Consider the following 24,589-nt stretch of genomic DNA (forward strand, 5'->3'; position numbering starts at 1 on the left):
AATAACTTTTGCAAAGTTATTAGGCGATAAATTAGTTGTGTAAACCTGAATTATGCGCTCGGTTTATTAACATATAGCTTAATTACAAACATGCTCGGACGTGTTCAGACTTATCGCTCCCCTCCAGCCGCCGGCTCGTCTCGCCCTCTCTGTCAGTTGACCGGGCGGAGCGGCTCGTTAAGCCGAGAGAGAACGACCGTCTCCCGGCACATTGCTTTCAAACTCCCGCTGGTTTTAGGCAACGAATTAAAAGCAAAACTAAGACAATATCTAATGTTAATGTTTGCTCATTTTATTATTATTGTTACTACCGTGTTTCCCCGAAAGTAAGACAGTGTCTTACTTTCTTTTTATCCCCAAAAGCCCCACTATGTCTTACTTTCGGGGCATGTCTTATATTGGAAAAAAATTGTCGAATTTTTTGTTTTAACCATAAAACGCGGAAGTGGGCAGGAGGCGGCGCTCATTAAGATCAGAGGGAGGTGGCAGACGCGGTGACGTATGGAGAGGGGGACGGTGCGGACGTGGGCAGGAGGCGGCGCGCAGCTAGATGAGAGGTGTTTCCCCGAAAAGTAAGACATATGTCTTACTTTCGGGGTACGGCTTATATTAGCCGAACCCCCTGAAACCCCCGATACGTCTTACAATACGTAAGACAATACGTAATACTATCGGGGAAACACGGTATTAATTACAAATACATTTATTTAAAGTTGGTGCTGAAAGTTATTCAGCACTAAGTTTGTGTTAAGTTTTACTTCTAAATTAAATTATATGTCATTTTATTTTATTAAGTGCTATATTTATTTTTAGGAACATAAAATTACTCTGAGCATTTGAAATTGCTGGCTAATTACAAGTTATTTGCAGTGGAGACAGCTATAAGATTTAATTCAGTCATTCTTAAAGTTTGATTTGTGATTTTGTCTTTTCTGATAGATTTTGTAATTTTACATCCAGGATCTTCAGGAGAATTAAGCGAAACCCAAACTCATTGTTCTCAACGAAGACCTTCTGCATGACCAGGAACATGAGTCTGCTCCCTCAAGGTATTGAAGCTCAGAAGAAATGTTCTCTAAAATGCTGTCATGCTTTTTAGTTACTGTAACATTTTAACACTAACTTATGTTTGATACAGAAGGTGATGTAGTCCTGCAGCTGCTGCCAGTACCCTTTCCTGCTCCACCTTACTAATTTGGGAGAAGTTTCAGATCCATCAACCTGGAAATTCAGATGTTTTCATTGATATCCAGCCTGTAAGTCAACCTTCATCTCTGAATAATGCTCAGATTGTTTAAGTGCATCACATTCAATAGTGAGGTTTTGTGTTAAACTAGAATCAGTCAGAAATTAGTTTTTGAGAATGTAGCCCTTTACCTTTAAATTCACTAAAGGCCTGTTTTTGTGCTTCTCTCTCTTGTTCTCAACGAAGATCTTTTGTATGGCCAAGAAGAGAAAGGAGCGGCCGTCTTCTCAACAACATGAATTTTCTCCCTTAAGGTATTGAAGCTCAAGAGATGTTTATAAACTGTTAACATTTAACATTTTAACACAAGCTTATGTTTGCCATGCAGACAAGATGATGTAGCCCTGCAGCTGCTGCCAGTGCTCCTCCCTACTTACACATTTGGGAGAAGAGTTTCAGATCCATCAACCTGGAAGTTCAGATGTTTTCATTGATATCCAGCCTGTAAGTCAACATTCATCTCTGAATCATGCTCACATTGTTTGCTGTTTATATAAGTTCATCACTAATGGCCTGTTTTTTTCTGTCTTCTCTCTCCATCAGGTTGGGACAAACCTGGTGGTGCATCTACAAAATGTGACAACTTGTATGTCCTCATGCAGGGAGACAGGCAAAATGCTAAGTCGTTAAAAATGCTCCTTGTTTAATGGCTGAAAGGTTTACTTGTAGTTTGCTTTAAAACACTTTTTTTCATTAAATGTTTTCTAATATGGAGTAACAGATACTTCTGGAGTTGTAGCCAAATGAATTGAAGTGATTTAACTACTTATGTTTTGTAACTTTTGTAAATGAAATTGCTGGCTCTATATATGTATCATGTGGAAATAAAAGAAGCTTTAAATTCATATGTCTTTTAATCCTGTTTTTATATAGTGAAATTTAAAATAATTTTTTTTAACCCAACTATAGTGGTATAATAACCCTTGTGTTGGGTTATGAATTTCAACCCAATTTTGGGTCAGTTTAACCAATTTAAACAAGTCAATTTAACCCAATGTTTGGTTAGTTGCCATGACCCAATGTGCTGGGTCAAACCCTCAACCCAACCCAGTTGGGTTAAAACAACCCAGCGTTGGGTCGGTCCATATTTGACCCAGCGCTGGGTTACGTATTGGGTTATTTTTAACCCAGCAGTTTTTACTGTGTAGGATGCGAATACATTTGAATTTTATTTATATTCTAATCAAGGCAGAGAGGAAGGGAGCAGTAGTGCAATAAAACCCAGGGCCTCAAGGTAAGACAGCAGGGCCTCCCATCAGATTTTCCTGTAGATTAACTCTACAGCTTCCATGCATAATAAATTTAGCTAAAGCTCAAATGCCATTTCACAGAAAGATAATTACTAAACAGATACACTGGAAACCAACTCATGCATCAATGCAGGTGCAGCTTTTTAAAATGAAATACATTTCTGAACAAGATTCTAAAATACAAATAAAAGAAGTCTAGCCAGGAATCATTGGATGAGAGGTGGGATACAGCCTCTTACAGGAAGAACAGCTATGCTAGTACACGCACATGCACACACACACACACACACACTGAAGGGCAATTTAGAAGAACCATATAACCTACTATGCATTTTGGACTGTAGGTAGAGCAGTAATATGAGGTATGTGAGTGAATCCATGCAAACTGCACTCAGAAAAACTCCAGGCCAGAATCTGAAAACTCAGAACCTTCTTGCTCCAAGGCAACAGTGGCAGCAACTGTGTCATCACACAGCCCCAGGCAGAACATCTTAATGTCATTCCAGTGTTGACGGCCAAGCTTGACAGCAGCAGTCTGCCATCTTTATTAGGCAGACTGTGTTGGACCTTTTGTCTCCAGAACTGCCTCAGTTCTTTGTACCTCAGTTCAGTGACTTTGAATCTCTGAGTGTCTTGTTCCATCAAGTCCCAATACAAAGTACTGTAATGGATTGAGCAGACATCAGTAGACCGCTACAGTGTGATCAGAAAAGATTTGACACCGACAACATTAATGGAGTGAGTGGAACTTAAATGTTCCTCACTTGACCCAAAGTGAGCCCAGAAAATATCCTTGACACCATTACAACACCAGTAGCAGGATGGATCTCTGCTTTCATGCTTTTTAGACATAAATAAGTTGGTTCAGGTGATCAGTCATTAAAAAAAAAAAACATACCATCATCCACCCGCCACTTCCTGTCATCTTCATCTTGATGCAAAAAAGTGTTTCCATCGCACCTTTTTGAAATAAATACATTTTAATACAGCCAAGGAAACCACCTCATCCTACCGCCAAAACTTTTTTATCAACAGTTAATTTTTTTCTAAATTGTTTAGTGTTTCTATTAAGTAAATTTATTTTCCAAATGTCAAATTGCATAATTATATGGTCTATGAAAAGAGGGATATTAAAACAGCTTGGCAAAAGTCTGAATACTCCAGAACTCGCCATAAGTCAGGCAAAAGAAAAACAAAAGTTAGGCCTGGATAGACGGCTGGTAACAAATGGAAGCCTTTTGGAAATCCAAGTTAAGATGTGAAGCGGAGGCAGATTTCTTCTGAAGTAAGAGTGCACTTCTAAGGACGCTGGCTGTCAGGAATCTTTCTAAAACACACCCCTCACATAGCAATTAGGTAAGTGAGGGTGGTCACATCCCACCTAATCTAGTGATTAGCTGTCAGGGGAGAGATAAGGCAAAGTAGGCCAGAAACCTAATTCTTGAACCCTGGAGAAAAGGCCATGGCAACTCTGCCGTATCGAATCGAAGGAAATTTACTGCAGCAGACTGTTTTTTTCCCCCACTGGAATTCCCACAATTGGTTTAAGTTGTGAAATTTTATAGTAATACAATATAGCTGACATTTTTAAGTAAGTAGTAACTCAACAACTTATTTAATTGCCTGAATGCTCAATAGTGAAATGTCAACCACATTTCTATTTTTTGCAATAAATGAGTCGTCGTTCACTGTTTTTTGTTTGATTTCCAATGTAATTTAAATTTATAAGGTTAACTCTTTACATTTTTACAAAGATAGAAAATGAAATTAAGAAGTAAAGAATTTAAGTATAACAGGAAACTGGTTGAACAAAAACTGTGACTATGACTCTCATAAATATCAGAACTTACTTTTTACTGCATAAAAGTAGAAAAGAGAAAAAAAAAATCTTAAGCCATAATGCACCACTTTGTTTTCAGTCAGCTTTGTTCTAGATGGAAGAAACAAAACTGAAGACTGAAATGGTCCAGAATCTGCTGTGGATTTTTGTTCTGGTACTTGAAAAATCCATTCCTCTGTCAAAACATTCATGCTTATCCATTCATGTGAGGTCAGGTTGTGGAGACAAGTCGAGGCGGGAAACCCAGACATCTTTCTCCCTAGCAACACTCTCCTAGCAACTACTCCTGAGGGGATTCCAAGGCACTTCTCGTAGCAGCACAAGATTTAAAATATACAAAAAGTCAGTGTAGTATATCTTACGGCAGGGATGCTCAAGTCCAGTCCTCCAGAGCTGCTATCCTGCAGCTTTCAGATGCTTCCCTGCTCCAACACACCTGAATCAAATGAATGGCTCATTAGCAGGTCTGTTCAGAGCTGATCCTGGTCTGTTGGAGTGAGGATGCATCTAAAAGTTACAGGATGGAGGATTGGACTTGATCACCCCTGTTATAGTGTATTATTATTATTGTTATTAATTTTTATATTTTGAACACTGTTTGATCTTTAGTGTGGATCTATGTTTTGACACCTGAAGTTATCCACTGTAAGATAATTAAGGTTATTTCTATTTTATTCTAATCTAATATTTAGCTAGAATTTAACTTGTAGTGCAATGAAATTAGAATTTTTAGTTCCATTTGTCCAGATTCAAATGTTTCATTTCATTTTGGCACACTTAAAACATTCCCAGTCAACCCAATGTATTTGCATGAATACAAGAATGAAACAAACTGTTGAACAAGAAAAATGTGGATTGAACTAAAGACCAAATAATCAGGACAATCAGTGCGATGTAACCAAGTGTCTTCAATCAGATTTTCCAAAGCTGAACACCACATATCTAATGATTCTTCATTTTTTCCCTTAAATTTCTCTGAAAAAGATTTGACATCAATTACACCAATGTCAGTGTTTATGTTTTTCTTTCACTCTTCTACAAAGTAAAACATCTGACATTTGGAAATGTTGTGTAGCTGAACCTTCCAGTCCCAGGACTGTGTTGATATTTACAACTCTGGGCTTAGATTTCTCATCACACAACTGACTGAGCCTTCAGCTTTTTTGTGCTAGATATAAACATTTAAGTGGATTTTCACAAGGTGTTGACTGTTTTTCAAGTTTGGCATTTAGCCATTATCTTTTTGGGTTTGTAGAGAAGTAAAGGATGTTCAGTGGTTTTATGCGATTTATCTGTTTAGACTTCTACCTTCAGGTCAGCGCTACAGAGCGCTATTTACAAAAATTAGCAGCCAGTGAAGTGGTTTCTACCCACAGGCTGTCTGATAGCCTGAGTGGTCAGCTAGTTTCCTGTAGATCAAAATAACCTGCCTTCCTTTATTCTTTACATAAAAATTTACTGTACACACACACATACATGTACATACTGCTCCTTTTGCCCTTTTTAATTATTATTCTGATTCTAAGATGAAGGCATTCTTCATATGAAGAACTTTTACAGCTACAAAATAGGACATAAAAATAACCTCTATTGTCCCTTAGTGGGGAAATTCAAGTGTTATTGAAATGGCATACTCAGACTCAAAGAAATATGCAACTGAGCATATTTCAAGATAACTTTCTTTTTAGAATGACTGAAAATGTACAAAATGTGCATGTTATATCTGTCTATGTCTTACATGAGTTTGTACATATATGTATTGAAAAGTTTGTTTGTTTGTTTCCTATGAACAATATTTGTGTTTTTTGTGATAACAGTTCACCTGGGGAAAATAAGTGAGTTCTGAATAATGAAGATAAAAAGTAAACTAAGGGATGTAGAGATAATGACATATAATCATGTTCAGAGAGCAGACTAAAAATATGTTATGTTATTTTTTTTGTGTATTTTTGTATTTAATACACATATAGAGTGCTATTATTGGACTGGCATTCAAAGTGTTAACATACAAATAACACTTTGCACCAATCTCATGGTTAAAAACAACAACTTAAAACAGTTAATATTTTGTTGTTGAGTTTATGTGTCTATTTATTCAATAATTTAGCAGCAAAAATGCTTTTGAACCAGGAATGTTGTCTATTTTGTCAATATGTGACAAATACATAAACATGATTAAAACATGATTAATTGCAAATAATTAATTACCTTGATTCAATAATTTTTACTCGAGTTTCACCACTAGTTATTATACACAAACATATTTTAAATCAAAATGCATTGTGCACCTATATACATAAAAAAATGATGATGGAAAACAGAAAAAAGTGAGTGAGGTCATCATGATTCATGCATGAATTGATTCCTAATTTATAAAATGTCCTCATGCAGTCTTTAATAATTTATTTTTTGGATTACTTTTTTTCAGGCTACATTTACAACATGCATATAGATGATTATCCTGATTATAATGTAGGGGGATTCTAAAGCTTGAGGTCTATCTGCTATTACTGTCATAACTGCAGGACTGGTAATCTGTTTTTTTAAGTTGTCATGGTTATTAAGTAGAGTGGGTGATGGATAGAGGTCTGTAAATCTGTGATTCAACTGGTGATGCTCACACGTTCCTCAGATCTCGTTAGGAGACCTCAAAGGTAATTAGAGACCAGTGACCTTTATCTGAAGGGTATGTCACGGGCCCTGCTTTTAATTCACCTCCGACATCACAGATTTATTCACTCATATTTGACCAGCTAGAAATAAAATCTGTTAACCAACAGATAGGGAAGAAGAAAAATTAAACAGTCCAGATTTTAATATTTTTGTCTCTCACCATCCTTTAAATTCACACTCCATACAGTGCAACTTAAAAGTTGTTACATTTAGCTTTAATTTCAACCTTAATCTTAGTCATCTGGTATAAATTCACCATTAAGGCGTAACGCCTTAAGCATTGACAGGTGAAGTGAACAATGATAATGGAAACTATTAGCAGATGAAATATTTTAGGTTGTGAGTTAACATTTTGTTCTCCAAACTGATGTGTTACTTGATGAGCTACTGGTTAGTGTTTGCAAATCAGCCAATCCAGGAGTGCCAAGAAAAATGACATTTATTTTCCTTGGTCCTGAAAATGAATTACATCCAGATTGGATGTAACTGTGAAGAGCAGCAATAAGGAATACTGTAGCTGTTGGCTTTTGCAGTAGTTCTAAGTCGGTTCCACTGTGCACATTAATGCATAGTCATTAAGGTATAGTCAGGGTTTAAATCATTAAAATAGGAAGCTATAGTTGCTTTTAGAGGAGGTCTCTAGAACTTGCTGAAGATATTCACCATAATACTTAGCAAAACCTCAAATAATAAATAATCTAATGATAGTAAATCCACTACATTGGAACTTATTCACACAGGATTAGTTTTACATCCACAAGTAAGATAATTTGTTTGTTTGTTTGTTTGTTTGTTTGTTTTTTTGTTATTTTTTACTCAGTTATGCCAACCTTGAACTTTTCTATGGAGAAACTGATATTCGATTAGCAAAACCGATCTTCAGTACAGAATTGTGTATTGGACTCAGGGGACTTTTATTTATGCTGCCAACGTAAATCTGGTGAAGTCATCACGGACAATAAGAAAAAATTACCTTTATTTTTATAATAATCACATATTTTAATGACATTAAGTAAAGGTATTACAGGACTGTACAATACTAGCCCTAACCTAACCCAAGCCTGTCCAAAGCTAACGATAATGTGCCGGTCTACCATTAATCAAACCAGAAGCTAGCTTCAGAATGGATATAGACCCCTGCAACAAGGAAGTAGCCACTGTTGGGTACGTAACAGTCTTTAAAAAAAAAAAAAAAAAAAAAAAAAAAAAGAAACACGTTTTTGCTGTCAGGCGAATCTCAGAAAAAAATCTTAAAGCTCATTCCACATTTGTTGCACTTCTGAAAAACATAAAACTCCTACATGCTTGTGACTCACAATCCTTTACTGACCAAGTACGAAATAACACATTGTATATAAGAAATATAAGTGACTAACAATCACAGAGACTACACTGAAATTACAGTATGAGTAATAGACTCTCATACTGTATTTTATTTAATCATTGATTTTACTTTTAACAGATGCTGAACTGGTGGGTGTTGGATGGCCATCTCTCATATGGATTTTAATGGAGTGAAACACTTGTGTGTGTGTGGATGGAAACTTCCAGTATTCCCCCAGAAAATGATATTACATAAGATAAGTGGGATGTTTCATATGGAGGCCCGAAAGCGGTGTAGATGGTGGTGTACAGAAATAAAAGAGAGCGAGCAGAACATTATGTGTTGCTGTAGGGGGGCTACACAATGAGAACAGCTAAAAAACACTACGCATTATTAAAGCTTTCCTAGTTGTAATGATTCAGAGGAATGTGAGCAATTTTTCTGAGAATTTCTAAACAAAAAAACGCGTCACGTTGGAATGGGACTGGGAGACGGAAGCTGCTGTTGGAGAAGAAAAACTGTAAAACCAAAGAAAGAAAAACATATTATTCTCCCCTTGTGCAAAAGAATGCATCACATCATCAATATTTTGGCTAATTAAAAGCCATTTCTTTGAACCCATAATCTCATCTGCTTGCTTTTGGTATTCTTAGCCACCAATTTTTACCTGCTCAGAGAATTGCACACAAGTCGGTTGCATCTCTTTCCAAGGACAGTGGCGTGAGGTCACGCATGCCTGGAATATGCGAACATCCAATCAGAACAGCACTGAATCAGACTGAAACAATAGTCAATGTGTGCATTCAGATGCCTAACAGAGCATTGTGTGTAGAAGCAGATTTGTAATAAAACCAGGCATCCATCAATATTAAGAGACATGTCTTCTGAAACACTGATAGATGTTGTAAATTGGCAAACATTATGCCTGAATGCTTTTCCGCAGTGACATATACGACCCTAGTTACAGTGACAAATCTACTGTGTGTTGATTGATAGGATTATTTTACTTCTTTCCAAATCTATTCGCTGTGAAGGTTTTCAAAGCAAATGAAGAAAATATACATTTCTTATACTGCAATCTGTCCCAAGAAAATGCCAGTCATTATACCATCAATGAGAACAGTTTTCAGTCTGTGAAAAATTTGTTTAAGACTTACTTGATTCCTTCTTGGCTGTGAGCCTAGGAGGACTGGAGCTGTGTTTCCATTACAAATGTGTGAGAATCTTGTCTTTGTCAGTACTCTGGTAATGTCAGAAAATCAATTGTGCAATTGTAGTGTTTCCATTAAATAAGAAATTAAATTAAAATCGCATGTGAATAAGCCTGTTCACGTGATAAGTCATTAAAAATAAGGGCAGCGATAGATGTAAACATTTACATGAGATTTAATTTAGCGATAGTGCTAGCGCTCATCGTATATCAGCGTTAGAGGAGACGTAGGCGTTTTATTCAGGCGTTAGAGCAACAAACCCCTTAGAAATGGGAGCAGCTACATGTGCAGGGTTTTGGGGAAGTTGTAGTCTGTGATTTTACAGAAGTGCTATGGATTGGGAAAACAAGTTGGAATAACACACAACTTTTTATGAACTGTGTGATTCTGTGAGAGCTCTGGTGAAGCCAGCTGCACACTGTCCAAAAAAAAAAAAGAAAACAATTCTACCACCTCTTGTCATCTTCTTCAAATTTTCCACCAGTAGTAACATCCAGTTGTTGATCATGTGACTTGTGTGATAAAAAAAAGTCTTTCCAGACTTTGCAGCTGTGCAACATACATCCATTTCGATAAAGCTGAAAAACCACCTCATCCTAGCACAAAAACCTTTTAGCAAAAAATTTGTTATTTTGAATATGTCATGTTCCCTTTAAATTAATTTATTTTTGGAATTGTGTAATTCCGTAGTTCATGGAAACGCAGCTTATGATGTTGAGATGCACACATAAACAGGATTTTACAGAACTGAATAACAAACAGTATTTAATAATCACACAATGTGTAGAATTGATGAGATGTTAGGGAGCACTGAGTTGGACTGTAGATATTCTAGCCAGTTAAACAGTCTGATAGTACTACTTTTCAGTCACATTTATGTCAAGTTTTCTGATGACAAAAGTATTAAAATGTATGAATTAAAATTCAAAAATAAAACAGCTGTTTTAGTAAGTCAGTTGGTAAACCATAAAGTTTGTGAGCAAAATGAAGAGGGAGCAAAATGAACACTAGACAGATGGTATAATTAAAATTAAATGAACTATTTATCAATTTAAATAGATTTCATTACGCCATTGGCATATAGTCACCATCAGATGCCTACAACACCCCAAACTATCACACATTATATAAAATCAGAGCAAATTAGACCATAAATGAAATAAAGGAAAGAAATGGAATGACTGAGTTAGAATCCTTGGGTTTCTGGGTTCTGGCTTTTGTTTTGATTATTTTCTTCTTCTATAGATCTTTACATATTCATGGCGTTCCTCTCTATTCATTATTCATAGTAAGGTTTTGCCATATTAGTTAGTTCTTTGTTGTCTAGTTTTGTTATTTATTTTTGTTTTCTGTTCTCTGTTAGTCTGAGAAAAACTAGCTCCTTGTTTTACCCTTCACTTCATCCAGAGGGACTGGGCTCTTGGCTGTTGAAAAATAATTGCTTCCTAGAGCTGGTGAAGTTTGAAATTTTACCCAAATGATAACATTTGTCCATGATGTACATGAAGCCAGTTCAACCCTAAAAAGCTTCCTCCAGTGCAAAGAGAAGTGATGATGCGAACGAGGCGGCTGTTAACGTTAAATCGATATTTAGAAGCATGACCAACACTCACTTCCTCTGCTGCCATTGCTGAAACTACACACAGACCACAATTCTAAAACAGCGCAGAGAATCATTGTTCACAACTTCTTCTGGTCGCTGACTGGCTGAAGTTCTACCAGAGAAATCAAGGTTAATGTGAGAAAATCCCAGACAGAGCATTGAAAGGAGATGAGAATCAAGTGAAACTGCATGAAAGCAATGAGCAGGTGAGGACTTCGCTAAAAGTTTCATTTTATTTGAAAATCAGTTAGGCTCAAAGTTATTCACACTGTCAAATTTAGGTTGAAAGAAATCTTTTAATCTTTTTTTTCTGACTAAAGGTAATATTAACTTTTTGGAGGGGTCCAGTCAGAGACTACTTTAATCTGATGACAGATCTACTGAGGGAGCTAAAAACCATAAACAAATTTTCATTTCTAATTTTACTGCAGTTTTTTTTCCCGCATACTGAAAATGCAAAGAAATTGTTGTCTGCATCCAATCATTACCATGTCTTTTTCATCAGGCCAGTTCAAACATCTCTTTAAATCCACTTTACAGCACCTGCTTTGAAGGTCACGGTCCATCTTAGGAACATGAATTACAGACGAACACAATTACAATCACTAAATGGGAGAGGTCTCATATTCCACAGCATTAAAAAAAAAGTCTTACATGCAAAGGTCAAAGAGAACGAAACATGCTGCCTCATTTCCAAAGAAAAAATGTGATGCAGTCTAACGTTTAGTGGCGGACAGATTGCATTCAGTTACTCAAAGCTACAGAAAAAGAAGAAAAAACCTTTGACAGTCATCTCAGCAGTTCTTCCCCTCACAAAGAAGATCACATCGATTGGAGCTGTACATCCTTTGTCCATGTGTGGGCTGACACACAGAAGCATGAGGTAATTTAATGGTGGTGTCGGAGAAATTCAAAGTTAATTCATACAATGACTAGACCAAATTGTCACAACAGCACCAAGGACAAACTTTAAACGACGGTAAATCTGATAAGAAGAGGTACTTGAAGAGATGAGTCTGGGTTTGTTGCAAAGCTTTGTGCAAATGAGCGACACAAACACACGGCACATAAAACAGTGAGCTTATGACTGATGGCAAGGCTGAATAAAACTCGGACAGGATAAACACATTCCTACACGGGTGATCTTTATACTTTACATTCGAGTTACTAAAAGTCACTTGTGTGTTGGTGAATTTAAAAATGGGAAAATGAGGGTAATTCTGTGCAAAACCAAGTCCTGTGTAACTCAAATGTGTGTGTGTGTCTTGATGTGCTTCTGTTCTGAATAGTGACACTGCAGGGATCATGGGTGTGGAACTCCATGTTCTGATCAGTCTAACGCGATATGTTGCTAAGAGCAAAATACCAAGTTTTTAGCAACATTGTTTTCATATTTAAAAGGGCATCATTATGTGTTTCCAGCCATATTTATATCACAATCAAATAACTACGTTGCCTTCAGATGTTATAAAAATGCCTCTTATATCACATGACTTAAAAGAAATCTGACTTCATAATTTAACGCCTTGAAGTTGAGCCTCTGTCTCTTTAAGAAAGTTGCTCTTTCTGAAACCGCCATTACAACATGGCTCCTCTATTGACCCTACCAGCTTTAGAAGTAGTTCCTATAATGAGCCCAGCAGATGTGCAGATCCATCAGGTGTTTGCTAATTGTTCCTGGCTAGTCTGAAGGAGCTGAGTGGGGGAGGAGGGATCATGGAGGAGGGCTGCTCTGTAATACAGAAGCTTGAAAACTCCACCTCAGAGGAGGAGCTGCGTCCTCAAAGGCGGTGCAAGGTCCACTGATGTGTTTTACACAGCTGAGAGGTTGCCATGGAAGATTCAAGGATTTCTCAAACATGCATGAAAGAATGGTAGTTATTGCTGCGTTGCTCACACCCCACAGGACTCATAATAGTACACGCCTTTTTCTTCTCCAGGCAAACAATATTTCAGATGTCCCAAACAATGGTATAGTTGTTTGATGTGTTTATTGAACTAAAGTGGATTTGTTGTTGCTTTTCTTTGCCTCACTGTGTTTGCAGATCCATGCCACCAATGACGACAAAGTTACAAACTGGTGACAATCATGGATGTCCTCAAGCCTTCTTTTGTAAAATTAAATTTCTTATCATGAAGTCATTAATGTTTCAAGACATTCCATCATCAGGCGCAGTATTCTCACCAGCGGTTTCCTCATGAATGAGGCCAGGTGGGGTCTTTTAATGATCACAAGCACACCTGCTAAACTTTGAAATTGATAGCGACTTCACCGGGACTTTTTGCACTGTTTCACCACTGCCAACATTATGAATCCAATGACATGAAGTTAGCTGATTATTTTGAGCTCAGGCTGTGTGTTTTTCATCAAAAGCCTTTCTATTATTAGCTCCACCTCTTCTTTTCATCAAAAGAAGTTGTTATATGTTGAAGAAATCTCATAAAGATGGAAACGAACAGCGAAAAACATCTCCCAAACTCCTCTGATGCTTCTGCGGCACGGTTAACCCAGTTACACAGGGCGTCCTATTAGCTCGGAATAACATTAAGAGTGATTAAATCACCTGTGATTTTGTCATCGCAAGACACACTCTTTTGACCTGATTGCGTGCTCCGCTATTTTGGCTCTCTGACTATTGAAGTCTCTATATTTAGAATTTTGACAATCAGCAGAGCTGCCACAGATGTACCTCTGATTACTTTGATTAAAACATTTTTGCGAGGATAAAAAGACGACTGACTGAGAGCCGAGTGCAGTCTCCTCTCCGTTCCTTCTCCCTGCCAGGACATTTGCTCTCGCTCATCTTTGCAGCTGAATATCAAACACCTAGGCAGTTGGCAGCAATAAAAACTGGACGAGACATGGCAGAGGGAGCAGCTGTGAGAGGAAAATAAATCAGTTAACTGGTTTGACTTGGGGAAACCACCTGTGACGTACAGTCAGAAATAAGACCAAAATGGGCAACTGCAATCCGTTGTAACAGAAAAGATGCTTTAAGAGGAACTTCCAGAAGGAGATTAGTTTTAGTGTTCTCCAGGAGTCTGCTGGGCATATTATCAGATGAAGGCTTGGCAGGAAGCATAGAATATATTAGAAATTCTACCAGTTACAATTACAATGGCAAAACTTGAGACAGGAATACCTTCAGATTCAGCTACGTCGCAAACATATCTGAACTTCTCATCTTTTTCTGTGTATTTTATTGGAATGGTTGATGACAGTCCAACATTTGGTGTGAAAATGATCATTAAAACAAAGTATATTTGACCTTCTTGGTGCTTTCATGATATAAACTATTTAAAGTTCACACACTTTAAATTAGACTTTTTTTTTCTTTTGAAAACTGAGTACAGAAACATTTTCTAAAACCAGTTCTAGCAGAGAAACCAGCCACGTGTCTCTCAAGATGGATTAATTTCTAATTATGTTAACATTAAATTGTCTAAAAAGGATTAAACTGGCCTCCGTTTCAGTTTGCAAACTCTTGTTGGCTGAAACTTTGACCAGCCCTCCAACCGGATCCTGTTACTGACCAGCAGAACCTCTAACATCTGCTGAAGTTGAACCGATGTTGAGACTCATGCATCACTTCTTCCTGTCTGTACTGGTTGGAGCCCAGTAGCTCCTCAGGCAGCCCTCACATCTGTGATCCGTCACCCACATTATCACCCGAGCCTCAAGACCAGGGATTTAGACAGCTGTGCTCTCCAGCTGTGATTTGTGAAACTCATTTCAGTCTCGACTGTCTGTCGGGTTGCGGCGCGTCGTTCCTCCCTGCAAATCTGTGCCCTTTGGACTCGGAGTCGCTTGGCGCTACTTATCTGCTCGGACGCCACTGGGCTCAAATTAGTCGGCAGAAAGCTTTGATGTCAAGAGGCCGAAAGGGAAGAACGCATAAAACTGGTAATAGAGCCGTTTAGATTGGCAGGTGCAGAGAATGAGCGGTCGCCGTGACTTTCTGTTCACAGCTCTTTGGCTTCTTAGTCTTTTTTTTTTTTTAAATAAAGGAAAGTAGGGGTGTGCCCAAATATCCAGTCAAAGATAAATTTAATAAATTATGATAAAATGTTTAACATCAGACTCACATCTTGTTTGATCCACAATCAAAGAAAATGAAATTGAGAAATAAACTGTAAAGACTCATAGATCCATTTATGTTCAGCTGTTTACAATGAATTCTTTCCAAAGGTCTTTTCCCCACAGAAAAAAATTTAAATTTATACAAATATTATATATTTTATGTGACATTATTAGGGCTGTGAAAGGTAACATGTTAACTAGGCTTGTCGCTGTAAACAAAACATTTATTAATTGCATAATAAATTTCAGCAAGCTCCATAATTTCCATTTGCATGATTTATTGTTTTTTTCTCTTTTGTCTCTTTCTACGAAAAACTGGATAACAGAATTAAGTCTGGTGTTTTGATCTTATCTAGCCCTTGCTTTGTAAAGACAATTTTGTTTATAGAGATTAATAATTAATTTTATTTGTTGTTCCTGTTGCTTTGTTTATTTTGGATAATTAAAATATCTTCCAGTTCCAGTGTTAAATGTTCATTAGAATTTAATGAATTGTAATGAATTGATCAATCTTTGAGAATGTGTTCTTGCATTATTTATCCATTATCATTATATTGCTTGAAGATGGTCTCAAAACAACAATATTATCATTTATCGTGATAACTTCTGGGACAATTAACATCCAGCAAAATCTGTTATTGTGACATGCCTAACGTTAATGTATGCGATTAATCTAAAAAGATTAATGTTACATAATGCAGCATTACCTATTTTTGTGTAAAGCGTCTCTCCCGTGGAGCATTACTTGGTTCATAACAGCTCATTCCACAGCTGCCTTGTACTGCGGTCAAAAATTCAGAGTTGCAAATAAGAGTGAAAAGATCAGTGGGGAGAGTCAGATTGTTGTGCTCTGCAGTAAACTTTGCTTTAGAAAACACAGCAGTCAGAGCGAGCGTCACGAAAACAGAGGCAACAAATCTCGATGCGGTCATCGAACCCTCTTCCTGGTTCCTTGTCTTTTCCCCCTTCTCTCTGCCCACTTCCTGTCAGATTACTGTCAGAACAAGAACAGAAACACCGCAATGGACATTTGGACAAAACCAAGGTAGAATTGCAATTATCCTTCCACTGAAGGACAATTTATAGTTAACATTTCTAAATTACGTTTGAAGCAAAATGCCGTCTTTTAAGCCTCCATGAATGAAAACCTGGAAAGCTGAGATGTTTGGTTTGAGACAAAATGATTTCCTAAACATTTCTTGAAAACATGGGCTTTCACATCTCAACCTTACAAAGTTAATCATAGTGACTAACTGATTAATCACAGCGCTGGAGTGTGATTAATCTGATTACATTTTTCAATTAAGTGACAACACTAGAAATTATACAACTGCACTTTATCTAAGGCTGAAGTTCATTTGCCCTCTTCTAAATATGTAGTCAGACCAACCGCTGAAATTACTTCATGCTAGATTTGTTCAGTCTCACACAGTCATACACCAAGAGACAAATCAGTAGGAAAGTTGGGGTTAAAGGTCATGCCAGAAAGTAACACCGACAGTTAACAGGGGAGATGAAAGCTAGTATTGATCATTGTTGGTTATTGGATAAAAACAAAGTGTAAGAATAGCAAACTCACCTTTTACAAGTGTAAAGTATGAAAAAAAAACAACTTTACATGTTCAGAAAGGTCCAGAAAACTAAATTAAAGTCTATTTTTGAATCAGATGAAACCCTACAGAGTATGGTATTCAAATACAGAGAGGTTCATATCAAATTATACAGTATTTTCATCCCTGCAAATCTCACACCATAGAATACATTAGCTCTCCACAAATTGTCCTCAGTTGGACTCACAAATTGACACATTGAAATGCTTCAAGGCTTTTCATCAGAAAAAGCAAAGCGTTCTGCTGGAAAGTCCAAATAGTTTCTTTTTGAGAGCCTGACAGTTCATTCATATACAAGCTATTCTCACATGACTGCCACCCAAAACCACTTCTCCCTTTTTGCTTCCATAGTGAGTGAACTGAGTCCAGATTACCTTGAATTCACCCCAATTTTCTTTTTTTTTTTCACAGAGTGAAGGTTTCACAAATGAAGCAAAATATTAAATGATTCGTAATCCTTGCAGAATAGCATGTTTTGTATCATCTTATCTCGTTCTAAAGTAGCTGCAATGCATTGAAACTACATTTTCTGTGATTTCACACATTAATCTCAGACCATGTTCATATTCAGTGAAGATTCTAGCTTTTATTTCAGATTTTGATCTAAATACTAACAAAAAGCAGTGAACATTCCCTTTAGTTTAGCTCTGGGTCAGAAACTGTGAATTTATCAACTTCAGCCTCATTAGCTGCAGGGCCTGCACCCTCAGCCCATTAACTGGATGTTCCCTCCCTCCAGGTTTTGTGCCGCCACCCCAACTAGATGCTTGGACTTGGACAAAATTGGGTGCTGAAACAGGAAACTGACCCAAAACACATTCACAGTGGTTTTAGAATGGATAAGAGGGCTAAGAGTAAAGTTCTGGATTGACCTTAAATTTTGGACTTCAACTGTTTCAGAAATGCATCATTTATAAGCTGAAACCAACCAATTCTCCCTAGAAGAGTGGTACATCATCCAGCAGTAATCATGTCAGACGTTTACTGATGGTTACGAACAGAATCTGGTCTACTGTGGGCTAGTTATAAAGTCCTGACATAAGAGAAAAAAGGTGTTCATTTTTCAACATGTTATTCATTTATTCATAAATATGACAGTTTCACACTAAATATGTAGCTCCAAACTAAATATTTAGTTAGTGAGCTAAATATTTAGCTCAGAGATAAATACCTCCATTTAGCTAAAAGCTTTAAGCTGTATTTAGCTTAGAGCAAAGTATTTAACTGTAAGCTAAATTCCAAATTTAGCCTAAAGTTTAATAATTATCACTGAGCTAAATAATTAGCTTCATACTAAATATTGAGCTAGCTTGCTGAATACTTTCTATGAAGTATTTTTCATTGACTTGTACAGGACCTATAGATAATCCAAACAAGATTCAAACATTTCCATCTATTTTTTTAATGTATTAATATTTCATGATGTCACCCTGGAAAAACAGCAGTTTACAAAATCAAAGAGCAAAATCAGCAGTTTGCCACTTACACTGATGATTAGTGTACGTTTACCTCTGTCTTCAATGTTGTCTATTTAATTGTTAGCTCATGTTTTGAATGAGAAACATTTCTGCTCTAGTTTTAGTCCTGGTTCATTTCTGACTGTCTTACATGCTAAAGTTCACATCACTTTTCTTAAGATCTTGACCCAAGAAGTGGATCATTCATTATGTCTTATGTAGGAACAAATAAGGTAAAGAGCAATGCTGTTTTAAGAAAGGTTTTTAGGGTAAAACATCTGCAAACATAGAACATAAAAATAAGCAGATCAGAGAATAAAAAGGTTGACACATACCAGGATCTGACTTGGAGAATGTATCCACATCCAGCAGGTTCCTGAAAAAGAAAGCAGAAATGTAAGTAAAAATGGGTCATTCTGACTTTCTTCACTGTGTTCTGATGTGGGATTCATTCATTAACATTTCCAGAATTCCATTTGGATCTTTTCTCTTCATTCTATTTTTTTCAGAGTTCCCCAAAAAAAGCCTCGGCTAAGCCCCCAAAGCGCGGTCATGAGCAGATTTAGATGTTTCCACAAAATGACTGTGGGGAGTCAGCCATCAGAAAGAATGTGTAATGTGTTTCCATGAAATGAGTGCAGTATTGAACTAAATAAAACGTGGCTATCACAAAAGCCCAATAATACATTCCGGAAGGAGCTGATGAAACTGGCTTTGTTCCACAGAGTAAAGCAAGTCGATGTCAGTAATGCAGTGGAGTTAACTGTATTAAAACCAAGCTGGAATAAAAGAGAATCATCACACTAATTTAACTCCACTGATATCCACAATTTGGCAGAATTTCAAACGTGAAACGTGATTTAAAATAAAAGGCCCACACATTTTGAAACAGACAGTAGTAAAGAAGACAGTTTACATCCTCTCACATTTTACTGTCTGTTTACGTGAGAACAGAAGATTTTTTTTCATCTTGAGGGGAAGTCTCAATCATTTTAGAGCCTGAAGAAACTAACAGAATCACTTCAAGAATACCAAATCTTAAGTAGTCTAAGTATCTTAGTACACTTGAAATAAGACAAAAGTAATAAGTAAATTTTCAGCAAGAATTAAGTCAATAATTCTTAATATGGAAAAAGTAGCGAGTCAACTGGCAGATTATCCCACTTAACATTAGGAAGATATCTTACTATGAGTGAAAAACTGCCAGCTGAACTTGTATTAGACAGTGTATCATAAACCTGTACAAACCTGTATTTCTCTAATTAAAATTTTTCATTACTTTCAAGGGTAATCTAACCGCACAGCAGTTTAACAGGGGACCTATGTGGCAAAAGTAACTTGACCTCTATATTACAAGAAAATCAGCCTCCATCTTCAAAAATCACAGCAACAAATGATCTGGACCATCTGCTTCTCTGATGCTTAAAACTTGGAGGCGTTAATGCGCCTCTAACACTATGTCAGGATATTACTACAGTTCTCATTACTGATCCAGAGATATTCTCACAAGTAATAAGACACATTAAAGTGCTCATTAAAGCACAATCTTATCTTTAGAGGTTTTTGTACATCTTTCAGTGGATCAGGGTAGCTTACTACATTTCTAGCCAATGATTTAAATAATTTTTTTAATATTTTCTGTTTTGTGAAGTTTTCCAAAAAGGGGATTATTTATTTATTTATTTATTTATTTATTTATTTATTTATTTATTTAGGGTTAGGGTGGTCATTGAAATGAATTTGAAAAAAAAAGAGAGATTTTGAATAATATCTTTAAAAGACAACAGTGGACCTCCTTGTCTTCATTCAGAATTTGTGAATTCACGTATTGACAGATTGATCTGTGGAACAGAACTCCAAATTATTCACAGAAAATCTACTTATTTGTTCATACCAATAATATTTAAAGGAAAATGCAGCTTAGAAAGTTGAAATACCCAGACACGCTGTTGATTAGCAATCAAAAAATACTAAATTCAGGAGCATCAATCTTTGTTCTTGGTGGTGCAAGGATACAGTAAAGTCACAACAAAAACGTGGAGAAGAAGCTAGCTAGCGGCAAGCTAACAGCTGCCAACTCTGGAACATTTAAACATTACAGATATTGGAAGAAATTGTAAAAAAACTGGGTTCATCTTTGACATGGCAATACTAACGGGGGCCATGGGATGACTGCAGGAGAAATGGAAGCTAAACGCAAAAACACAGATGGTCAACGAAGATGTCTGTAATAGTCGTAGGATATAGAGATGAAGATTTTTGGTCAATAAAAATGGTCAAAATAAAAGTAGAATTCAGAAAAATAAAAAATGGAAAATTGGAATTTGGGAAAAAAAAATGTATTTGAAAAAAGAAATTAAGGCCCTGTTAAAAGGATTTATTGGAGAAAGTTTCATGTATTTGTGGATTTTAGAGATTCAGGGACGTCTGTGGTAGTGAAGTCCCACGAGAACCATTACTCCACTGAACTTCAAATCTTTTAGGACCATTTGTTGTGACTTTTTTACACTTATATGTTGTTGTTATATGAATGATAAGTGACTGATTTACAATTATATGTTAAGCATAGTTTACATGATGATTATTATTAATTGAATTGAACATGATTGTGAATAGAGGAAGTGTTTTATTTTGAAGAATTCTTAACAGAATCTGGTTCTATTTTGTCACTATCTTGCTTTGTTGATTTTTGGTTTCTAGGTTACGAACAGCTGTTGCCGTTATCAGCTGTCACCGTTTTCCCTGCAACAAAAACTGAAGCTTTTTATACTCAATGTTTCAGATCACCAAGGAAATTTTAATATCATACAAAGATAACGAAATACCGTTTCTCTAAAATGATGGACAAAAGACATTGGCACGGAAAGTATCCGGTGAAAATGCTGTGTAATACTAAAGCAGCAGCATTAAGAACACATGACTATAAACACGGTGGTGGTGGTGTGATGCTGTGGGACAGCTTTAGTGCATTAGTACTTGCCATAGTTGTTGGAATCATGAAATCCTGATGGAAAATATTCAGCCATCAGTTCAAGATCCTACGGAAGCTCAACCAAAGCACAACATCAAGAGCACCTCTAAAATAAAACTTCAGAAGTGGCCTAGTCAAAGTCCAGACATGAAAGTGATTGAAATGCTGGGGTATGATCTTAAAAATGATGATCCTGCTTAAAAATCCTCCAATTTGTCTGAATTTAAACTATTCTTCAAAGAAGAGTGGGGCTAAAATTCCTCCATAGAAATGTTAAAACAATCATTGCCAATTATGGAAACCCTTTTGAGTCGCACAACCTGTTATTAACATGAGGAGTGATTATTCTTTCACACATGTCCAGGTTATTGAAAAAACAAAGCTTTTTTTACTCAGGCTGTCTTTACCAAAACAGATTGATAATCAGAAACATTTAAGTCCGACTAAAAAAAAAAAAAAAGTGAAAAACACAATTATGGCACTTTTAGCATATCATATTCCATATCACATGGCACACATTTGATATTTCACATTTGAACCCTGAAACTATAATACAGCCAGACCTTTGACAAGTGGAGGGAACATGGAAAACCTAATCATAAATGTGTTCTCTCGTTGTGAGCTCAGTTTGGGCTCCCAGGTGCCGGGGCCCCGTCTAACTCAGGTGTCTCAAACCTCGCCGAGATCCCAGGAGGATCTTGTTGAAGAAGATTTTAGATTATAATAAATTTTGGGAAATCTCTGGCTCTATCTTCTTCTCACGGATCCCAGATTCTCCCGGCGGGCCGAAGTGAAACCACACAAAAAATGAGTGTTGACGTCACAGAATTACAGAGTTTAGTCCAATAGAAGACAACGTATGAAATTACAACAGAAACTGCAGAACAACAGAGACATACATTCATTTACCTGAGACAAATGGAAAAGAAGAAGAAGAAGGAAGGATAGATAGCTAGATAGACAGAAAGAAAGAAAGAAAGAAAGAAGGAAAGAAAGAAGGAAAGAAAGAAAGAAAGAAAGAAAGAAAGAAAGAAAGAAAGAAAGAAAGAAAGAAAGAAAGAAAGAAAGAAAGAAAGAAAGAAAGAAAGAAAGAAAGAAAGAAAGAAAGAAAGAAAGAAAGAAAGAAAGAACAGCAAAGACGTGCAAAGATGTCTTTGGAGATTTGCAAGAGCAAATCTAATTTGTTACTCCTGTGTAGAAAGTTTTATAGTAAAGGCGTATTCTTGTCTTTTAATTTATTCAAATAAGGCGTATCTTTGCTCATCCAACCAGGAGCTGTCTCTGACCCTCTCTAATGTTAGAAACTCCCTGCAATTTGTTTCCAAGATCAAAAGCCATTTGTCCCCTTTATCTAAACAAACTGGAAGCAGAGCTTCTCCTCTACTGGCCTGGACTCCTGCTGTTTTACGGCTTTTCACATATCAGTGTAAAACTGGAACTTCTCCTGATTGTTTCCCACACAGACAAAGGGCAGTTCAAAAAGATCTTAGCAAACAATCTGCTGTAACTACAGGTAAAATAAAGGTCAATAGGGCAGAATAAGTTATTAATCTGAAAACTATAATTAGGCTATTTTAATCAAGACATGTTAAGTTTTAAAATTAGCATATTTTAAATTCATTTTCTTAAGAATCTCAACAGCTATTCATAATTCAGGAGCGAGCTGGTAGACAGTGAACACACCACCAGGAGAGAAGAAGACATGCTGGAAGGTAGAGAGACGGAGGGGGAAAAACCCACTGAGTTTTACTGAATTCTGTCACTTCGTCTTCTGATCAGTCGAGGAAGAAAAGTGTTGATTTATAGCACAATCCAATATTTGTGATTATTAATTGTGAACCAAGTTAAACTGGAAATATTTGAATATTTTCTCCCATGCTTTGGAGAGCAGTGGGGATCCTCTGGCTGTGGGACTGAATTCAATAAAATGAAGAAACTAAAAGGATAGATAGATAGATAGATAGATAGATAGATAGATAGATAGATAGATAGATAGATAGATAGATAGATAGATAGATAGATAGATAGATAGATAGATAGATAGATAGATAGATAGATAGATAGATAGATCATACTTTAAGACAAGTGTATTATTATTATCCAATGAATATATAATAATAATAATAATAATAATAATAATAATAATAATAATAATAATAATAATAATAATAATAATAATAATAATAATAATAATAATAATAATAAATCTTCTTTACCTGCAGGACACAGTAACTTCTATCTTAGTTGCAGGGACTCTGGTGTTCAGAGGGTCGAATTCGCCTATTGAAGCCATCATCTCGCCTCACGACGCTGATGATCATCCGCAAAAAGCGCCTGGAAATCCGGACGAGTGGAAAGATGTGACGGTTCAGCACTTGGATCGTGATCGCAGTAAATCCATGGCTGAGATCTGCCTCTGGGTTTTCACCTGCGGAGCGGCGGAGGCGGGAGAGGAAGAGATTGTGTGGAGGGGGGAGAGTGAGAGTGGGGGCGGCGGTGGCTGGGGGGGAGAGAGAGACCTGCGGGAGGAGAGAGGCTGAAAGTTGGGAGGCAGATTTAAAGTTCATTCAGTTCCTCCGTCGTGTGCGGCGGGCGGCCACGCTGCGCTCCCAGGGTCTGTCCCGGCGGTGGTTCGGGAAGGAGGAGAGCGCCACCTGCCGGTGGCTCCTGGAAGCAGCGGCAGCAGGAACAGGAAGATGCAGCTCGTTTGTCATTTCCAGGCGCGTTGGTGAACTTTTTTTTTTCCACACGTGTAAACGTCTAATACACTCCATGTTATATAGTTGCGAACGGCATGTTTTGACTTCATTAGTGCTATTCAAATGCCTGACCTTTTCCGTCGTTTCCTGTCATCTCTAATGAGGGATTCCCCCTTCTCTGCCAAAATATATCTGGTTATTTCTGCATTACAACAATAGCAGTTTGAAAATCCTGTTTATTAGAAATACATCAGAGTTTTTTTCCCCTTCTAACTTCATTTTAAGGTGAAAATACAGAAATTCTAATGTAGTAATATTTTGCAGAAATCAACTAATTAAAACCCTAAAAAATAAGTTACTTAAAGAAAATTATCTACATATCTGTACAATAATTTGTGGAACAAAGTATCAGTTACAGTTTATCTTTGGTTAAGGAGTATGGGACTGCCATTTGTAAAGTTACACAGTAAAATAATTAACAGCAACATTTCAGTTTATTTAGCCAGTCAAAGATAGTCAGATTTTCACAATGTTACATTTAAATGTCATACCTAGGTATTTAATTTACAAGCTACAAATTTAGTTTCAAACTTAATATTTAGCCTGTCACAGAGAAAGTCAAAT

The 24,589-nt window shown here is 36.7% G+C and overlaps 1 protein-coding gene and 1 long non-coding RNA gene across 2 annotated transcripts in view; one reads left to right on the top strand and one right to left on the bottom strand.

The window, feature by feature from the left end:
* The window catches only part of LOC148158248 (copine-8-like), a 35,140-nt gene extending 11,478 nt beyond the window's left edge, over positions 1-23,662 (bottom strand). Inside the window, exons 1-2 of the mRNA XM_088006892.1 lie at positions 23,483-23,662; positions 18,631-18,671 (exon numbers count right to left, since the gene is read on the bottom strand). Of these exons, the coding sequence (XP_087863018.1) occupies positions 18,631-18,671; positions 23,483-23,562 (121 nt within the window). The 5' untranslated portion in view covers positions 23,563-23,662. The remainder of the gene's footprint in view (positions 1-18,630; positions 18,672-23,482) is intronic.
* LOC148158249 (uncharacterized) lies at positions 1,128-2,091 on the top strand. Its single transcript, XR_015763711.1, has 4 exons — positions 1,128-1,256; positions 1,433-1,500; positions 1,575-1,690; positions 1,790-2,091. It is a non-coding gene; the product is annotated as an uncharacterized LOC148158249 (long non-coding RNA).
* Positions 23,663-24,589: the final 927 nt, after the last annotated feature.

Source organism: Poecilia mexicana, unplaced genomic scaffold (genome assembly GCF_051168715.1).
Source record: "Poecilia mexicana isolate PSO_F unplaced genomic scaffold, ASM5116871v1 scaffold_7, whole genome shotgun sequence".
Lineage (NCBI taxonomy): Eukaryota > Metazoa > Chordata > Actinopteri > Cyprinodontiformes > Poeciliidae > Poecilia > Poecilia mexicana.